The sequence below is a fragment of the Nannospalax galili genome, unplaced genomic scaffold (genome assembly GCF_000622305.1).
Source record: "Nannospalax galili isolate Female #2095 unplaced genomic scaffold, S.galili_v1.0 scaffold265, whole genome shotgun sequence".
In the NCBI taxonomy this organism is placed as follows: domain Eukaryota; kingdom Metazoa; phylum Chordata; class Mammalia; order Rodentia; family Spalacidae; genus Nannospalax; species Nannospalax galili.
In genome coordinates this window covers 90,347-103,366 of record NW_008353747.1, presented here as the reverse complement: position 1 = coordinate 103,366, position 13,020 = coordinate 90,347, and the positions used below count along the sequence as shown (strand labels likewise).

At 43.2% G+C, this 13,020-nt stretch overlaps 1 protein-coding gene and 1 non-coding gene across 3 annotated transcripts in view; one reads left to right on the top strand and one right to left on the bottom strand.

Annotated features, from left to right (window-relative positions):
• Positions 1-359: 359 nt before the first annotated feature.
• Positions 360-13,020, bottom strand: part of Ift46 (intraflagellar transport 46) — a 21,332-nt gene continuing 8,671 nt past the window's right edge. For both annotated transcript variants that reach the window (XM_008850881.3, XM_008850882.3), the window contains exons 5-12: positions 9,683-9,757; positions 9,423-9,516; positions 8,530-8,658; positions 5,748-5,869; positions 4,796-4,862; positions 1,731-1,791; positions 1,362-1,447; positions 360-773 (exon numbers count right to left, since the gene is read on the bottom strand). In XM_008850881.3, coding sequence (XP_008849103.1) covers positions 678-773; positions 1,362-1,447; positions 1,731-1,791; positions 4,796-4,862; positions 5,748-5,869; positions 8,530-8,658; positions 9,423-9,516; positions 9,683-9,757 — 730 coding nt within the window. In that variant the 3' untranslated portion in view covers positions 360-677. The remainder of the gene's footprint in view (positions 774-1,361; positions 1,448-1,730; positions 1,792-4,795; positions 4,863-5,747; positions 5,870-8,529; positions 8,659-9,422; positions 9,517-9,682; positions 9,758-13,020) is intronic.
• On the top strand, positions 2,030-2,130 carry LOC115067340. Its single transcript, XR_003846764.1, has one exon. It is a non-coding gene; the product is annotated as a small nucleolar RNA U13 (small nucleolar RNA).

The following is a 13,020-nucleotide window of genomic DNA, read 5'->3' as shown; positions in this document are numbered from 1 at the left end:
GAGGTGGAGGCAGGAAAATCAGGAATTCAAGACCAGTCTACAGTCAGTTTGAGGCCAGGCTGAGGTACATAAGACTCTGCCCCTGCCCCCACCCGCCAAAGAAAAATAAAGGAATTTAAGAGTAAATGTCCATGACTTGCCTTGGGGAAGAGAAATTCAATTTTTGTGGCCTGCCTTGGGGAGAAAAGTGTGGGTGAAGAAGGCAAGGTCAAAGTCAGAAAAAGTGAGTCTAAGAGGCAGAGACTGGCCTTCTGTGACCTGCTTTTGGGGACCCCAGCATTATCCTAGCCACTCTGGAAATCACCAGGGCAAATTGGGAAGTAATGGCCAGGGAACCATGGATAAAAACAAAATACATATTCTACCACAACCAGACAGAACATTTTATTTGTAAAATCACTTCTAGTTAACTAAAGCACATATTTTAAGCTTCCCTCCCAAACTGTGTTCCATGGGGTCTCATCCAGCTCTAATTCAGATGCCCTCAGTGGGGGGATGCACACCTCCTTGGAAAGGCAATCGGAGATGTGTAGCCCCTTAGCAGATGTGTGTCCTGCCCTTTCAGACAGGTGGCAGGACACATGCTGCCAGAGCGCAGCTGTGGAACAGGCAGCTGTTAAGCCGCCCACAAGGCCCACATCTTCATCTCAGTTGAAAGCAAAGCCCCAGAAGGCAGCTTAGATGAAAGTTAGTGTATCTGTGTCCCCAGGCTGGGAGGCAGAATTAGATGGAGGGGTGAATGCTTTCTTGCCTTCAGCAAGAGCTTTAAAATGCTACAAGAAAGGGGAGAGGGAATACTGTTTGGAATATGCTAGTTGCAATATTTTAGGAAGAACTAACCTCTTTAAAATTCCTTTACACTAAACTGGGAATGGTGGTATAGACCTGTAATCACAGCAATTGGGAGGCTGAGGCAGGAGGATCACTGTGAGTTCAAGGCTAGCATGGGCTACATAGTGAGTTCCAGAGCAGCTTGGGCTGCAGAGTGAGACCTGTCTCAGAATAAAGTAAAACAAAACAACCCTTTACTCTCCATTTTCTCCTAAGTCTGTTTCCATTGGTTCTGTCTTTGAAAAATAGCCGGTAGTGCCCATCTCCTTCAAAAACAAACCCTTGTTCTATTTCTTCCCTGTTCCTACTTATCAGCCCACTTGCTTCTCCTGTAAGAGGATCCTCACCGAGCTCCATCTGAGGCCCATCCCTCTCTTACTTCCCCACCTGCCTCCTCTGCTGCTCACTTAATCATGGGGAAGGCAATGGAGACCCCAGACAGGCACATCTCTAGTGCCAAAGTACATAATCACAGCAGGCCCAAGTCAGTGAAGTGTTGTGATCCTAACCACAGCTTCCATCAGCCTTACCTGTGAATTCTTGAATTCTGAGTAGAGGGAAAAGAGCAGGTGGAGGGACTGGATCCGACTCTTGTAGAAAGGGATGTCTAGGATGGCTGAAAAAAAGAACAACTCCCAGAAACGGAAGCAAACAAACTCTGGACTTGGGGAACAGTTCTGTTTAGGACAGCTAGTACCCTCCTAAATGGGACATGTCACTATGACTTTGGGGTTCAGTACTCAGCAAGTATCATATAAGCCCCATACCACCCTCGAGGGCTGCCAATAGCACAGCTAGCTTCAAGTGAAGGCTGTAAGTCCAAGATTAGCAGGGCTTTCTAAAGGCTACAACTCAGCTACCCAGAAGCTGCTCTGGGGAAGGAGGAAGGAAGGGCTTACCACAGATCATGTCAATGTACTCAGCCAGGCTGCAATCGAGCTCCGCCGTGGGTAGACTCACCTGGAAGGGACATAGGGTGGACCACGATCAAAGGCTCAAGAGAGCTGGTGATATAGCTCATGGATAAAGCATTTGTTTTGCAAGGCACATATGCTACATAAAGGTGGAAGTTGTCCTCTGACCTCCATAGGCACAACATAGCATGTATGCACCCACATATACACATCACATACCTATAATAGTAATAATAAAAATTTTTAAATGTTAAAGTCATAAGTTTAAAAACCAAGGAGGTGAGATCCTTTTGTCGTTCATAAGTGTGATGATTGGGTGTTCACACACATGCATGACGTGCCTCCCTCAAACCTTGTTATACACTGGCACATTACCCATCTGACGTGAAAAAAATGAAAAAATAAATAAATAAAAACCAAGGAGGTGAAAGACCTCTACAAAGAAAACTTTAAGGCACTGTAAAAATAAATTAAGACACTAGATGATACACAGACCCTTCATGCTCCCAGACTGGCAAAATTAATATTGTGAAAATGGTTACACTGATTTAACTGTAAATATAAAATGAACAGAATCTACAGATTCAATGTAATGCCCTTCAAAATTACAATGACATTTCAGGGAACTAGAAAAAATATTCCTAAAATTCACATGAAAACACAAAGACCAGATAGTCAAAGCAATCCTAAACAAGAAGAACACAGCCAGAGATACCACACTACGTTAAACTATACTACAGAGCCACATTGACAAAGACAGCATGGTACTGGCACAAAACCAGATACAGACCAATGGAATATGAAGGATGATCCAGAATAAATCCACACAGTAATGCACACCTAATTTTTGACAAAAGTATCAAAAACGTACACTAGAAAAAAAGAGTCTATTCAATAAATAGCGCTGACAAAAGTAAATACCCACTTTCAAAAGAATGAAATTAGATCCGTATTTCTTACCCTGCACAAAAAAATCAATTCAAAGTGGATCAAAGACCTTAATTTTTTTTTTTTTTTTTTTTTTTTTTTGAGACAGGGTCTCCCTGTAGCCCCAGCTTTCCTGGAACTCACTATATGTATACCATGCTGGCCTCGAACTCACAAAGATCTATGCCTGCCTCTGCCTCCCAAGTGCTGGGACCAAAGGCGTGCGCCACCACACCTGGCTAAAGACCTTAATTTAAGACTAGAAATGTGGGGGCTGGAGAGATGGCTCAACAGTTAAGAATACTGGCTGTTCTTTCAGAAGACTCAGGTTTGAATCCCAGCAGCCACATGGCAGCTAACAGCTGTCCATAACTCCAGTTCCAGGGGATGTGACAGCCTCTTCTGTCCTCCATAGGCATTGCACGACATGGGGTGGACTTACCTACACGCAGGCAATACATGCATACAAATAAAATAAAAAATAATAAATTAAAAAACAACCAACCAAACAAAAAACATTAGAAATGTGAGCCAGGTGTGGTGGCACACACCTTTAACTCCAGCACTTGGGAGGAAGAAGCAGGCATAGCTCTGTGAGTTCAAGGCCAGCCTGGTCTACATAGCGAGTTCCAGGCCAACTGGGGCTACAGGGAAGGCAAAAAAAAAAAAAAAGAAATGTGGGGCTACAGAGATGGCTCAGAGGTTAAGAGCACTGGCTGTTAGGACTTGGGTTTGGTTCCCAGCATCTACATGGCAGCTAAAGTAACTCTAGTTCTAGGGAATCCAATGTCCTCTTCTGGCCTCTGCAGATATTGCACACATGGTGCACTAATACACATGCAGGCAAGACATTCATATACATAAAATTAAAATAAATTGGGGCTGGGGCCGGGCGTGGTGGTGCACGCCTTTAATCCCAGCACTCAGGAGGCAGAGGCAGGCAGATCTCTGTGAGTTCAAGGCCAGCCTGGTCTACATAGTGAGCTCCAGAACAGCTGGGGCTACAGGGAGACCCTGTCTCAAAAAGACAAAAAAACCAAACAAACAAAGCTGGGTGTGGTGGTATGTGCCTTTAAAAAATCCCAGCACTCCAGCACTCAGGAGGCAGAGGCAGATGTATTGGTTACATGAGTGTGTTCAGTTTGCAAAATGGATCAGACTTAAGATACACATACATTTCTGATCATGTATTATAGTTCAATTAAAAGGTCAATAACAAGCCAGGCATGGTGGTGCGTGCCTTTAGTCCCAGCACCCAGGAGGCAGAGGCAGGTGGATATGAGTGAGTCCGAAGCCAGTCTAGTCTGGCCATAGAGAATCCAGGCCAGCTGTGGCTACAGGGAAACCCTATCTCAAAAAGACCAAAAAAAAAAAAAAAAAAAAAAAAAAAAGACAAAGGTCAAAATAATAATGGGGACTAAAGAGATGGTTCAGAAGTTGAGAACATATACTGCTCTTGCAGAGGACCTGAGTTCAATTCCCAGCACCCACATCACATCAGACAGCTTACAACTGCCTGTATCTCCAGCTCCAGGGATCTGATACCCTCTTCTGGCCTCCACAGGTCCCTGCACATATGTAACACTCATATAAACACATAAACACACACATATGCACATAAACAAAAATAATAAAAATAAATCTTTTTTTTTTTTTTTTCTTTTTGGTCTTTTTGAGACAGGGTCTCCTTGTAGCCCCAGCTGTCCTGGCACTCACTATGTAGACCAGGCTGGCCTCGAACTCACAAAGACCCACCTGCCTCTGCCTCCCAAGTGCTGGGATTAAAGACGTGTGCCACCATGCCCGGCTTCAAACTCTTTTTTTAAAAAAAAGGAGAGGGGCTGGATAGATGGCTCAAAGGTTAAGAGCACTGACTGCTCTTGCAGGGGACCCAGGTACGATTCCCGGCACCCACATGGCAGCTACGAACCGTCCTTAACTCCAGTTCCAGGGGAATCCGAAGCCCTCTTCTGACCTCCATGGCACTGCACGACACGGGTGCACTCACATACATGCAGGCAATACACTCATACACATAAAAATAATATTTTTTTTAAAAAGAGAGAAAATACTGACTGTAGGGTGCATGCCACACTTTCTACACCTACTCCTTTTCCACTCACCTTGCCCAGAAGCTCTTCAAACTCTGGGGACCACTCCTGCATCAGTGTGTCAATGTCGGGCATGGGCCTGAAAGTGAAGAAGTAAATAAGAAGAGTCACAGTCCAATGACGTCAGCCACCTCTAGATCAGGTCCTCAGTCGGGCATACCAGGGTTTCAGGAGAACCTGTACTGGTAAACCAGACTTACCAGGGCCTGGGTTTGGAGCAGCTGGCTAAGTAATGATAGCAGAGAACGCTCAGCCTTTATGTCTGCAGTGTGTGCAAGTGGCTGCCAGCTTTTCAGTTCTCAGAGTCACGTACAATGTAAATGTACTTTTAAAAAATATTTTTTTTATTATTTTTATGTGGATGTGTGTATTGCCTGTGTGTAGGTAAGTGCACGCATGTCGTGTAATGCCCGCTGAGGACAGAAGAGGCTGTCAGAGCCCCTGGAACTGGAGTTACGGACAGTTGTTAGCCGCCATGTGGGTGCTGGGATTCAAACTCAGGTCTTCTGTAAGAACAACAAGTGTTCTTAACCACTGAGCCATCTCTCCAGCCCCCCTCCCCAAATGTACTTTTTTTAAAGGACCTCAGGTTGATCAAATTTGTCCCCATGGCTGGGCATGGTGACACATGCCTTTGATCCCAGCACTAGGGAGGTAGAGGCAGGCAGATCTCTGTGAGTTTGAGGCCAGTCTGGTCTACATAGTGAGTTCCAGGCCAGCTGGGGCTACAGGAAGACCCTTTCTCAAAAAAGACCAAAAAAAAAAATGCCCCCAGATTTTGGGTCTCTCCCCAAGAACAAAGGGTCATAATGGCAAAGTTACTATGCACTGCTGTGGTGAAAAATATTGGATCTCTGCCAGGTATCACGGACAGCACAATCCTCATCTCAGGAGGCAGAGGCAGGATGATCATGAGTTTGAGGTCAGCCTAGGCTACAGAGGGAGAACCCATGTTTATCCTTACCTGGTATAGTGCACAGTTGCAGGGGGCTTAGAACGGTGTAACTCAGAGATGCTCTCAATCCAGGTGTCAATAGCTTTGGGATTCTTTTCTGCATCTTCCAGGCTCTTTACTTTCATGTGTTGCTAGAAAAATGAGAAGGATGATATAGGTACGTTACAATGAAGTCCATTATTTTGTACAATAACTTTTAAAAATTAATTGAAAAAGTGCTATTAGCTAAAGCACAGTGATGTACACTTGCAATCCCAGCACTTGAAAGGTGGAGGCAGGAGGATCAGAGATCAAGGCCAGTCTTGGCTATATGGTAAATTCTAGACCAGCCTGAACTATGAGACCTTGTCTTTAAAAATGAAAGTGCTGCCAGGTGTGCTGCTACATACCTTTAATTCCAGCACTCAGGCAATAGAGCAGGTAGATTTCTGTCAGATCAAGGCCAGCCTGGTCTACATAGTAAGGTCTAGGCCAGCTGAGGCTACATGGAGACGCTGTCTCAAAAAAAAAAAACAAAGACAAAAACAGAAGTGTTGTAAAAAAGGAGAAAGTTGGGCTGGAGACTGCTCAGCAGTTAAGAGTACTTGTTGCTCTTCTAGAGGACCTAAGTTTGGTTCCCAGCATCCACGTTAGGCAGCTCACAACAGCCTACAACCAACTCCAGCTCTAAGGAATCAAAGATGCCTTCTTCTGGCCTCCAATGACACCAGCACACATGTGGCCATCATTCACACAGACACACACAAATACAAATAATAAAAATTAATCAGGATGGGCATGGTGGCATACACCTTTAATCCCAGCACTCAGGAGGCAGAGGCAAGCAGATCTTGGTGAGTTCAAGGCAAGCCTGGTCTACATACAAAATAAGTTCCAGGCCAGCTGGGGCTATAGGCAGACCCTGTCTCAAAAAGACCAACATAAAAATAAATAAATAAATAAAAGGAGAAAGCTGGCTGGCATTGCTGAAGGAGTTCTTGTGTCCATGACAGAGCGTGGCTACTGTACTATACATAAGGTACAGCTGATGAAAAGGGAAGCCTGAGAGCAGCCAATGAAGATTACAGGAAACTGTTGGTTGAATCATAACTTATGAGTGTCCCCAAAGGGCTATGTGGTAATGGTGTGCTCTCTAGAACAGTGCTTCTGGGAGGTGATGGAACACTGAAGAGGTACTCCCCACTAAAATGAGGAAGGTCAGCTGTAAGGTAATTAGGTCATAGAGACGTATCCCTGCTCCTGAGGTGATCCACTTTGCTCAACAATGCTCTTCTACCATGCTGTCCTGCCTCATAACAGGCCAAAGAAACCAGGGCCAATGGATCATGAGGTAAACTCTCCAACACTATGAGCCACAGTATTTTTCTTTTTGTTATTTTTAATTTTTTCTTTATTTTTATGTGTATAGTGTTTTGTCTGCATGTATGTAAGTGTACTTGTACATGCAGTGCTCACGGAAGTCAGAAAAGAGAATCAGATCCCCTGGAACTGGAGTTTCAGATAATTGTTATCTGCCATGTGGGTGCTGAGAACTGAATCTCGGTCCTCTGCAAGAGCAGTCAGTGCTCTTAACTGCTAGACCATCTCTACAGCCCCAGTACATCTTATTATGTTGATTATCTCTGGTATTTGTTACCGTGATGGACTGCTAACAGAAATTCTAACCAAATTTGCTGGAGTTTCCAGGCATGGTGGTACATGCCTACAACCTCAGCACTTAGGAGATAAATGCAAGATCAGCTTGGGCTACAAGACCAAATCTCAGAAGAAAAAAAAAAATTGCTGGAGCCATAGGAAAAAGACAGGGAAATAGGGACTGACACAGTGCCATTTCACACCCACTAAAGTGGCTAGAATTAAAAAGGACGATCACAAGTGTTAGTGAGGATTTAGAGAAATTAAAACTCATTCACAGCAGCACTATACAATAGTGCTACCACTTCAGAAAACATTTTGACAGCTCTTCAAAATGTTGACCAGAGTTACTAAATGACCACGGAATCCTCTTCCTACTCACGTACCCAGCAGAAACAACAACACATGCCCATACAAAAACTTATACTTGAATGTTCATAGCTCTTGTATTAACAAGAGTAGGAATGACTAATGGATTAATAAATGCACTGGAAGATGTTTCAGCCATAAAGAGGAATTAAATGGTTACTAGAGTCTAGGAGAACAGGTACAGGACTTCTTTTTCGAGTGCTGATAAAATTTCTTTTTAAATTTTATGTATATTAGTGTTTTGCCTGTATGCATTTAAGGTCACCCATCATGCAATGTCCAGGAGGTCAAAAGAGGGGATCAGATCCCCCAGAACTGGAGTTACGGACAGTTGTTAGCCACCATGTGTGTGCTGGGAACCAAGCCCAGGTCCTCTGCAAGAGCAGCCAGTGTTCTTAACCACTGAGCCATCTCTCCAGCCCCAAGTGCTGAAAAATGTTTAAGTTAGATAGTGAAGAAGGACTGGGGTACAGCTCAGAGCTAGTGCACCTGTCTAGCATGTGTAAAATAATGGGTTAGATCCCTACTAACATAAAAAAAAATGGATAGTGGTGAATATGTGTACAGCTCCATGAATGCACTAAAAATTAGTGAACTGTCCAAGTTAAAAGGGTAAATATTATAGTACATAAATTATATCTCAATAAAGTTGTCACTAAAAACTTGGGCTGGTCTGAAGCCACACCCATCCCTTTTGCTACAGTCATCAATGGTATACAAATGCAGTGAAGCCTCTGATCTTGGCCCACTCTTTACAGCTGGGCCTGGCTCTAGATCAGTAACTTACTGTTACGTTATGCTGCTTCGAATTTTCTGTTAACCAGAGTGAAAGCACTGTAGGGTCCGACTGCTTTGTTGACGGTTCATCCAATACCAGTAGGCCAAGGTGGTCAGGCTTTCCATCAGGACGTGGCACCTATTTAAGAAAAAAGTATGAACACTGAAAAGAAATTGAAGGGTCATAAAAAAGCTATAGCTTACTTCTAATAAGCTACTGGAATTATTTCCAATATTATGTCTAATATTAAAAAGCACGTGTCTTTATTACACTAGACTAAATACTGTCCAGAAAGAATCTATATGATGTATGGGAGTATTAACACAGGGCTGAATTCATGGTTAATTAGGAGACAAGTATACAATATATCACATAACCACAATGAATAAAATCTGAAGAGAGCAATATTTAGAACTCTAATGAAATGTAGACTGTTTAGTGTGGTGGTGCACACCTTTAGTCCCAGCACTCAGGAGGCAGAGGCAGGTAGATCTCTGTGAGTTCAAGCCTGGTCTACATAGTGAGTTCCAGGTCAGCTGGGGCTACAGGGAGAGCTTGTCTCAAGAAAGAAATGTAGACTGTTTATTAAGGGAGCCAATGCTAATCAAAGAAATTAGAGGTGGGATTGCAGTTAAGAGCACTGGCTGTTCTTGCAAAGAACCCAGGTTCAATTCCCAGCACCCAACCATCCATAACTCCAATTCCAGGGGAATTCAGCACCTTCTTTTGACCTCCAAGGGCACTGCACAACACGGGTGCACTTAACATACATGCAGACAATACACTCATACACGTAAAATAAAAATATTTCTTTTAAAAAAAGAAGAAATTAGAGGAACTGTTAGAATAGAGAGTTAGAACAAATATGGGAGGAATCATTTTTTAGGATCCACTGTCCGTACCTTTAAGAATGCATCAATATCCCCAACAGCTGGGATAAAATCAGGAATGAAAGGTTTCAGTTTGTGATCTAGATCAATCAACTGCGGTGTGTACCTACAAGATATAGCCAAAGGAAGGTGGAAGTAGTCAGAAAAAGTTCCTTTACTATTCAAGCTAAAAACATCTGAGCTTAGTGTTCCAGCAGACTAGAGGGGACTAGAGAGGGCAAGCCTGGGTAAGGCAGGCACGGTGGGGTACAGAGGGAGGCTCCAATGCTCACCGGCTGATGTACTCGAAGAGCTCCTTGATCTCAGCTGAGACGGGCAGATGCTCATAGTCTGCAGGATCATAGGCCCTGGAAAAGGAAGTACAGGCAGTTCAAGTGGCTCCAAAGGAACACAGGTGACAGGGCCCTGGCCAGTCCATGTGTGATTTGGACCACAGGGATGTGACCTGAATCTAGCTTCTCCCCATTCACATTTGACTTTCCTGGTGGCTTACAAGGCAACTTTAATATTGATTATAGTTTCCTCTCAATTATCTTTGTCACTGAAGAAAAAAGCTGAGAAAATCCATGACTTTTTAAAAAATATTATTTATTTGTATTTTATGTATATGTGTGTATTGCCTGCATGTAGATAAGTGCACCCATGCCATGCAGTGCCCTCAGAGGACAGAAGAGGCTGTTGTATCCCCTGGAACTGGAGTTACGGACAGTTAGCTGCCATATGGGTGCTGGGATTCGAACCTGGGTCTTCTGAAAGAACAGTGTTCTTAACCACTGAGCCATCGCTCCAGCCCTCACAACATTTTTTAAAATTTGTGCATGTGTTGAATGTATGTGCATATATGTATGTGTGCAACTGAGTGTGCATATAGAGGCCAGAGAAGGACATCAAGTATCCTGCTCTATCACACTCCACTTTATTCCCCTGAGACAGACGCTCACGGAATCTGGAGCTAGGCTAGTGCCAGCAAGTCCCAGCAATCCTTCTGTCTCTGCCTCTCAACAACACTGAGGTTATGCCAGCCCGGGCAACAAAAACAAAACATATAACACTAATTATAATTAAATAAAATAGACAGCAAAGTATATTGTGTTTAAAGGCCTGCAATAAAGCTCTTCTGGAGGATCTTAACAAAAAAATTTTAATTTCTATTTCCCTAGAATATAGTTTACAGAAATAAGGATATAATCATGAAGCAAACTGAAGTGTCATGGTTGGCTTCCATTGTCTACTTGATAAAACCTGGGAAGAGGGAAACTTAACTGAGTAACAGTCTATAGGACTGGCCTTGTGGGCATTTCTGTGGGGTATTTTCTTGATTGCTGAGTGATGAAGGTGGGCCTAGCCCACTGTTAGTGGTGCCACTCCTGTGCAGGTGCTCCTGAGTTGTATAAGAAAGCAGGCTAAGTGAAGGCCAGGGGAGCAAGCCAGTAAGCAGTGTTCCTCTGAGGTCTGTTTCAAAGTTCCCACCTCTAGGCTTGTGCCCTGCCTAAGTTCCTGCCTTGGCTTCCCTCAGTGATGGACTTCAACTTGGAAGAATAAATTAGTCATGGTGTTTTATCACAGCAATAGAAAAGTAACTAGAAAAGAAGGTGGGGCCAGGAGTAGGGTACTGCTGTGAAAGACCTGACCATGTTATTTTTAGGAAGATCGTAGAGATGTTGGGAATTTGGGGATAGGAAAGTCATTGAGTGCTCAGGGCTTACTGAGCTGTTGCTCTGTGAACTGTTGCTCTGGAGATTGGAGCAGTTATGCTAACAGAAATGTGGACAATGGAGAGCTGGCTTGTGACATTTCAAACAGAAGTTTGAGAATCCTTATCAAGGCCATTTGTGTGATATTTTGAATTGAGAATTGTTGATTTCTGGTCAGTTGAGGCTGAATAATCAGCTGTGGTTAACAAGAAACCAGAACCATAAAAGTGAAACTAGGACAACTGATACTGGTCAGCTGGGGCTGAAAAACCAGCTGCAATTAAAAAGAGACCAGCATCAGGGGGCTGGAGAGATGGCTCAGTGGTTAAGAACACTGGTGGTTCTTGCAGAAGAGCTGGGTTCAAATCCCAGGATGACCTTGAACTTCTGATCCTCCTGCCTCTACATGGCAGCTAACAACTGTCTGTAACTCCAGTCCCAGGGGATCTGATGGCCTCTTCTGACCTCTGCAGGCATTGCATGACATGGGTGCACTTACCTACATGCAGGCAATACACACATACACATACACATAAAATTAAAAAATAAAACATAAAAAGAATATATGCAGTTTTATCATTTATTAAAAGGAAAGCAAATTAACCTACTAATTAAGATGGATGTGCTTATTTACTTTACATAAAGAATGAAGCTTTGATCTCTGGGAGACTGAGGCAACCCTGATCCACATCATGATTTCCAGGCAGGCTGGGATTAGGGAAACCCTGTCAAAAACCAAACAACAACAAATAAAAAATAAAATAAATAAATAAAATAAAATAAAATAAAATAAAATAAAATAAAATAAAATAAAATGAGACCAGCACCATGGAGGTGAAATCTTCTGGAAAGAATTTCCTCAGGGTCAACACACAGAAGCTGACCACTACCGTGGTGAAGGCTGCATCTCAAACTGGCAGCCAAACTTGGTAATGTGTAAGGGAATCCTCATATGGTTTTGAAGGCAGCAACAGGTGTGAAGAGGAGCTAGCCTGAGCCAAGACAAACTATAGGTGCTGCAGGTGGCAGAGACAGAGAAGTGGAGCTTCCCAAGACTTCTGGAGCCCAGCAGATCATGAGTGAATCCCAGTACTTGGATTCTGTGTTACATTGCTAGACTTTGGTTTTGCTTAAGTGTGCTCAGTTATTCCCTTTAAAAATATTTTTATAATGTTATTTTCTGTATATGAGAGTTTTGCATGCATGTATGCAAGTACACCATGTGCATGCAATGCCTTCAGAGGCCAGAAGAGGATGTCAGATCTCCCCAGAACTGGAGTAAAGGACCTGGTTGTTAGTCACCATGTGAATGCTGGGAACCAAACCTGAGTTCTCTGTAAAAGCAGCCAGTGCTCTTAACCTCTGAATGTATCTCCTATCTGGTTATTCCCTTTTGAAATAATAATTTATTTTTATTTTACAGGAGTCCAGAGGTGAGACTTTAGATTTTTAAAGAGACACTGAACTTTTGTTTATTGTTTTTTTAAAAAATAGGTTCTATCTATCTGTCCATCCATTTATCTATCCATCCATCTATTTTTGGTCTTTTTGAGACAGGGTCTCCCTGTAGCCCCAGCTGACCTAGAACTCACTCTGTAGACCAGGCTAGCTTTGAACTCAGTTCCACCTGCCTCTGCCTCCTGAGTGCGGAGATTAAAGGTGTGTGCTACCATGTACACACCTTGGTTTGGTTTTTAAAGTATCTTATTTATTATTTTTATTTTATGTGTATGAGTGTATTGCCTGCATGTATGTAAGTGCACCTGTGTCATGCAATGACCATGGAGGTCAGAAGAAGGCGTCAGATCCCCTAGAACAGATGGTTGTTACAGATGGTTGTCAGCCACAATATAGGTTCTGGGAATCAAACCAGGTCCTCTGCAAAAGCAGTCAGTGCTCTTAACCACTAAGCCATC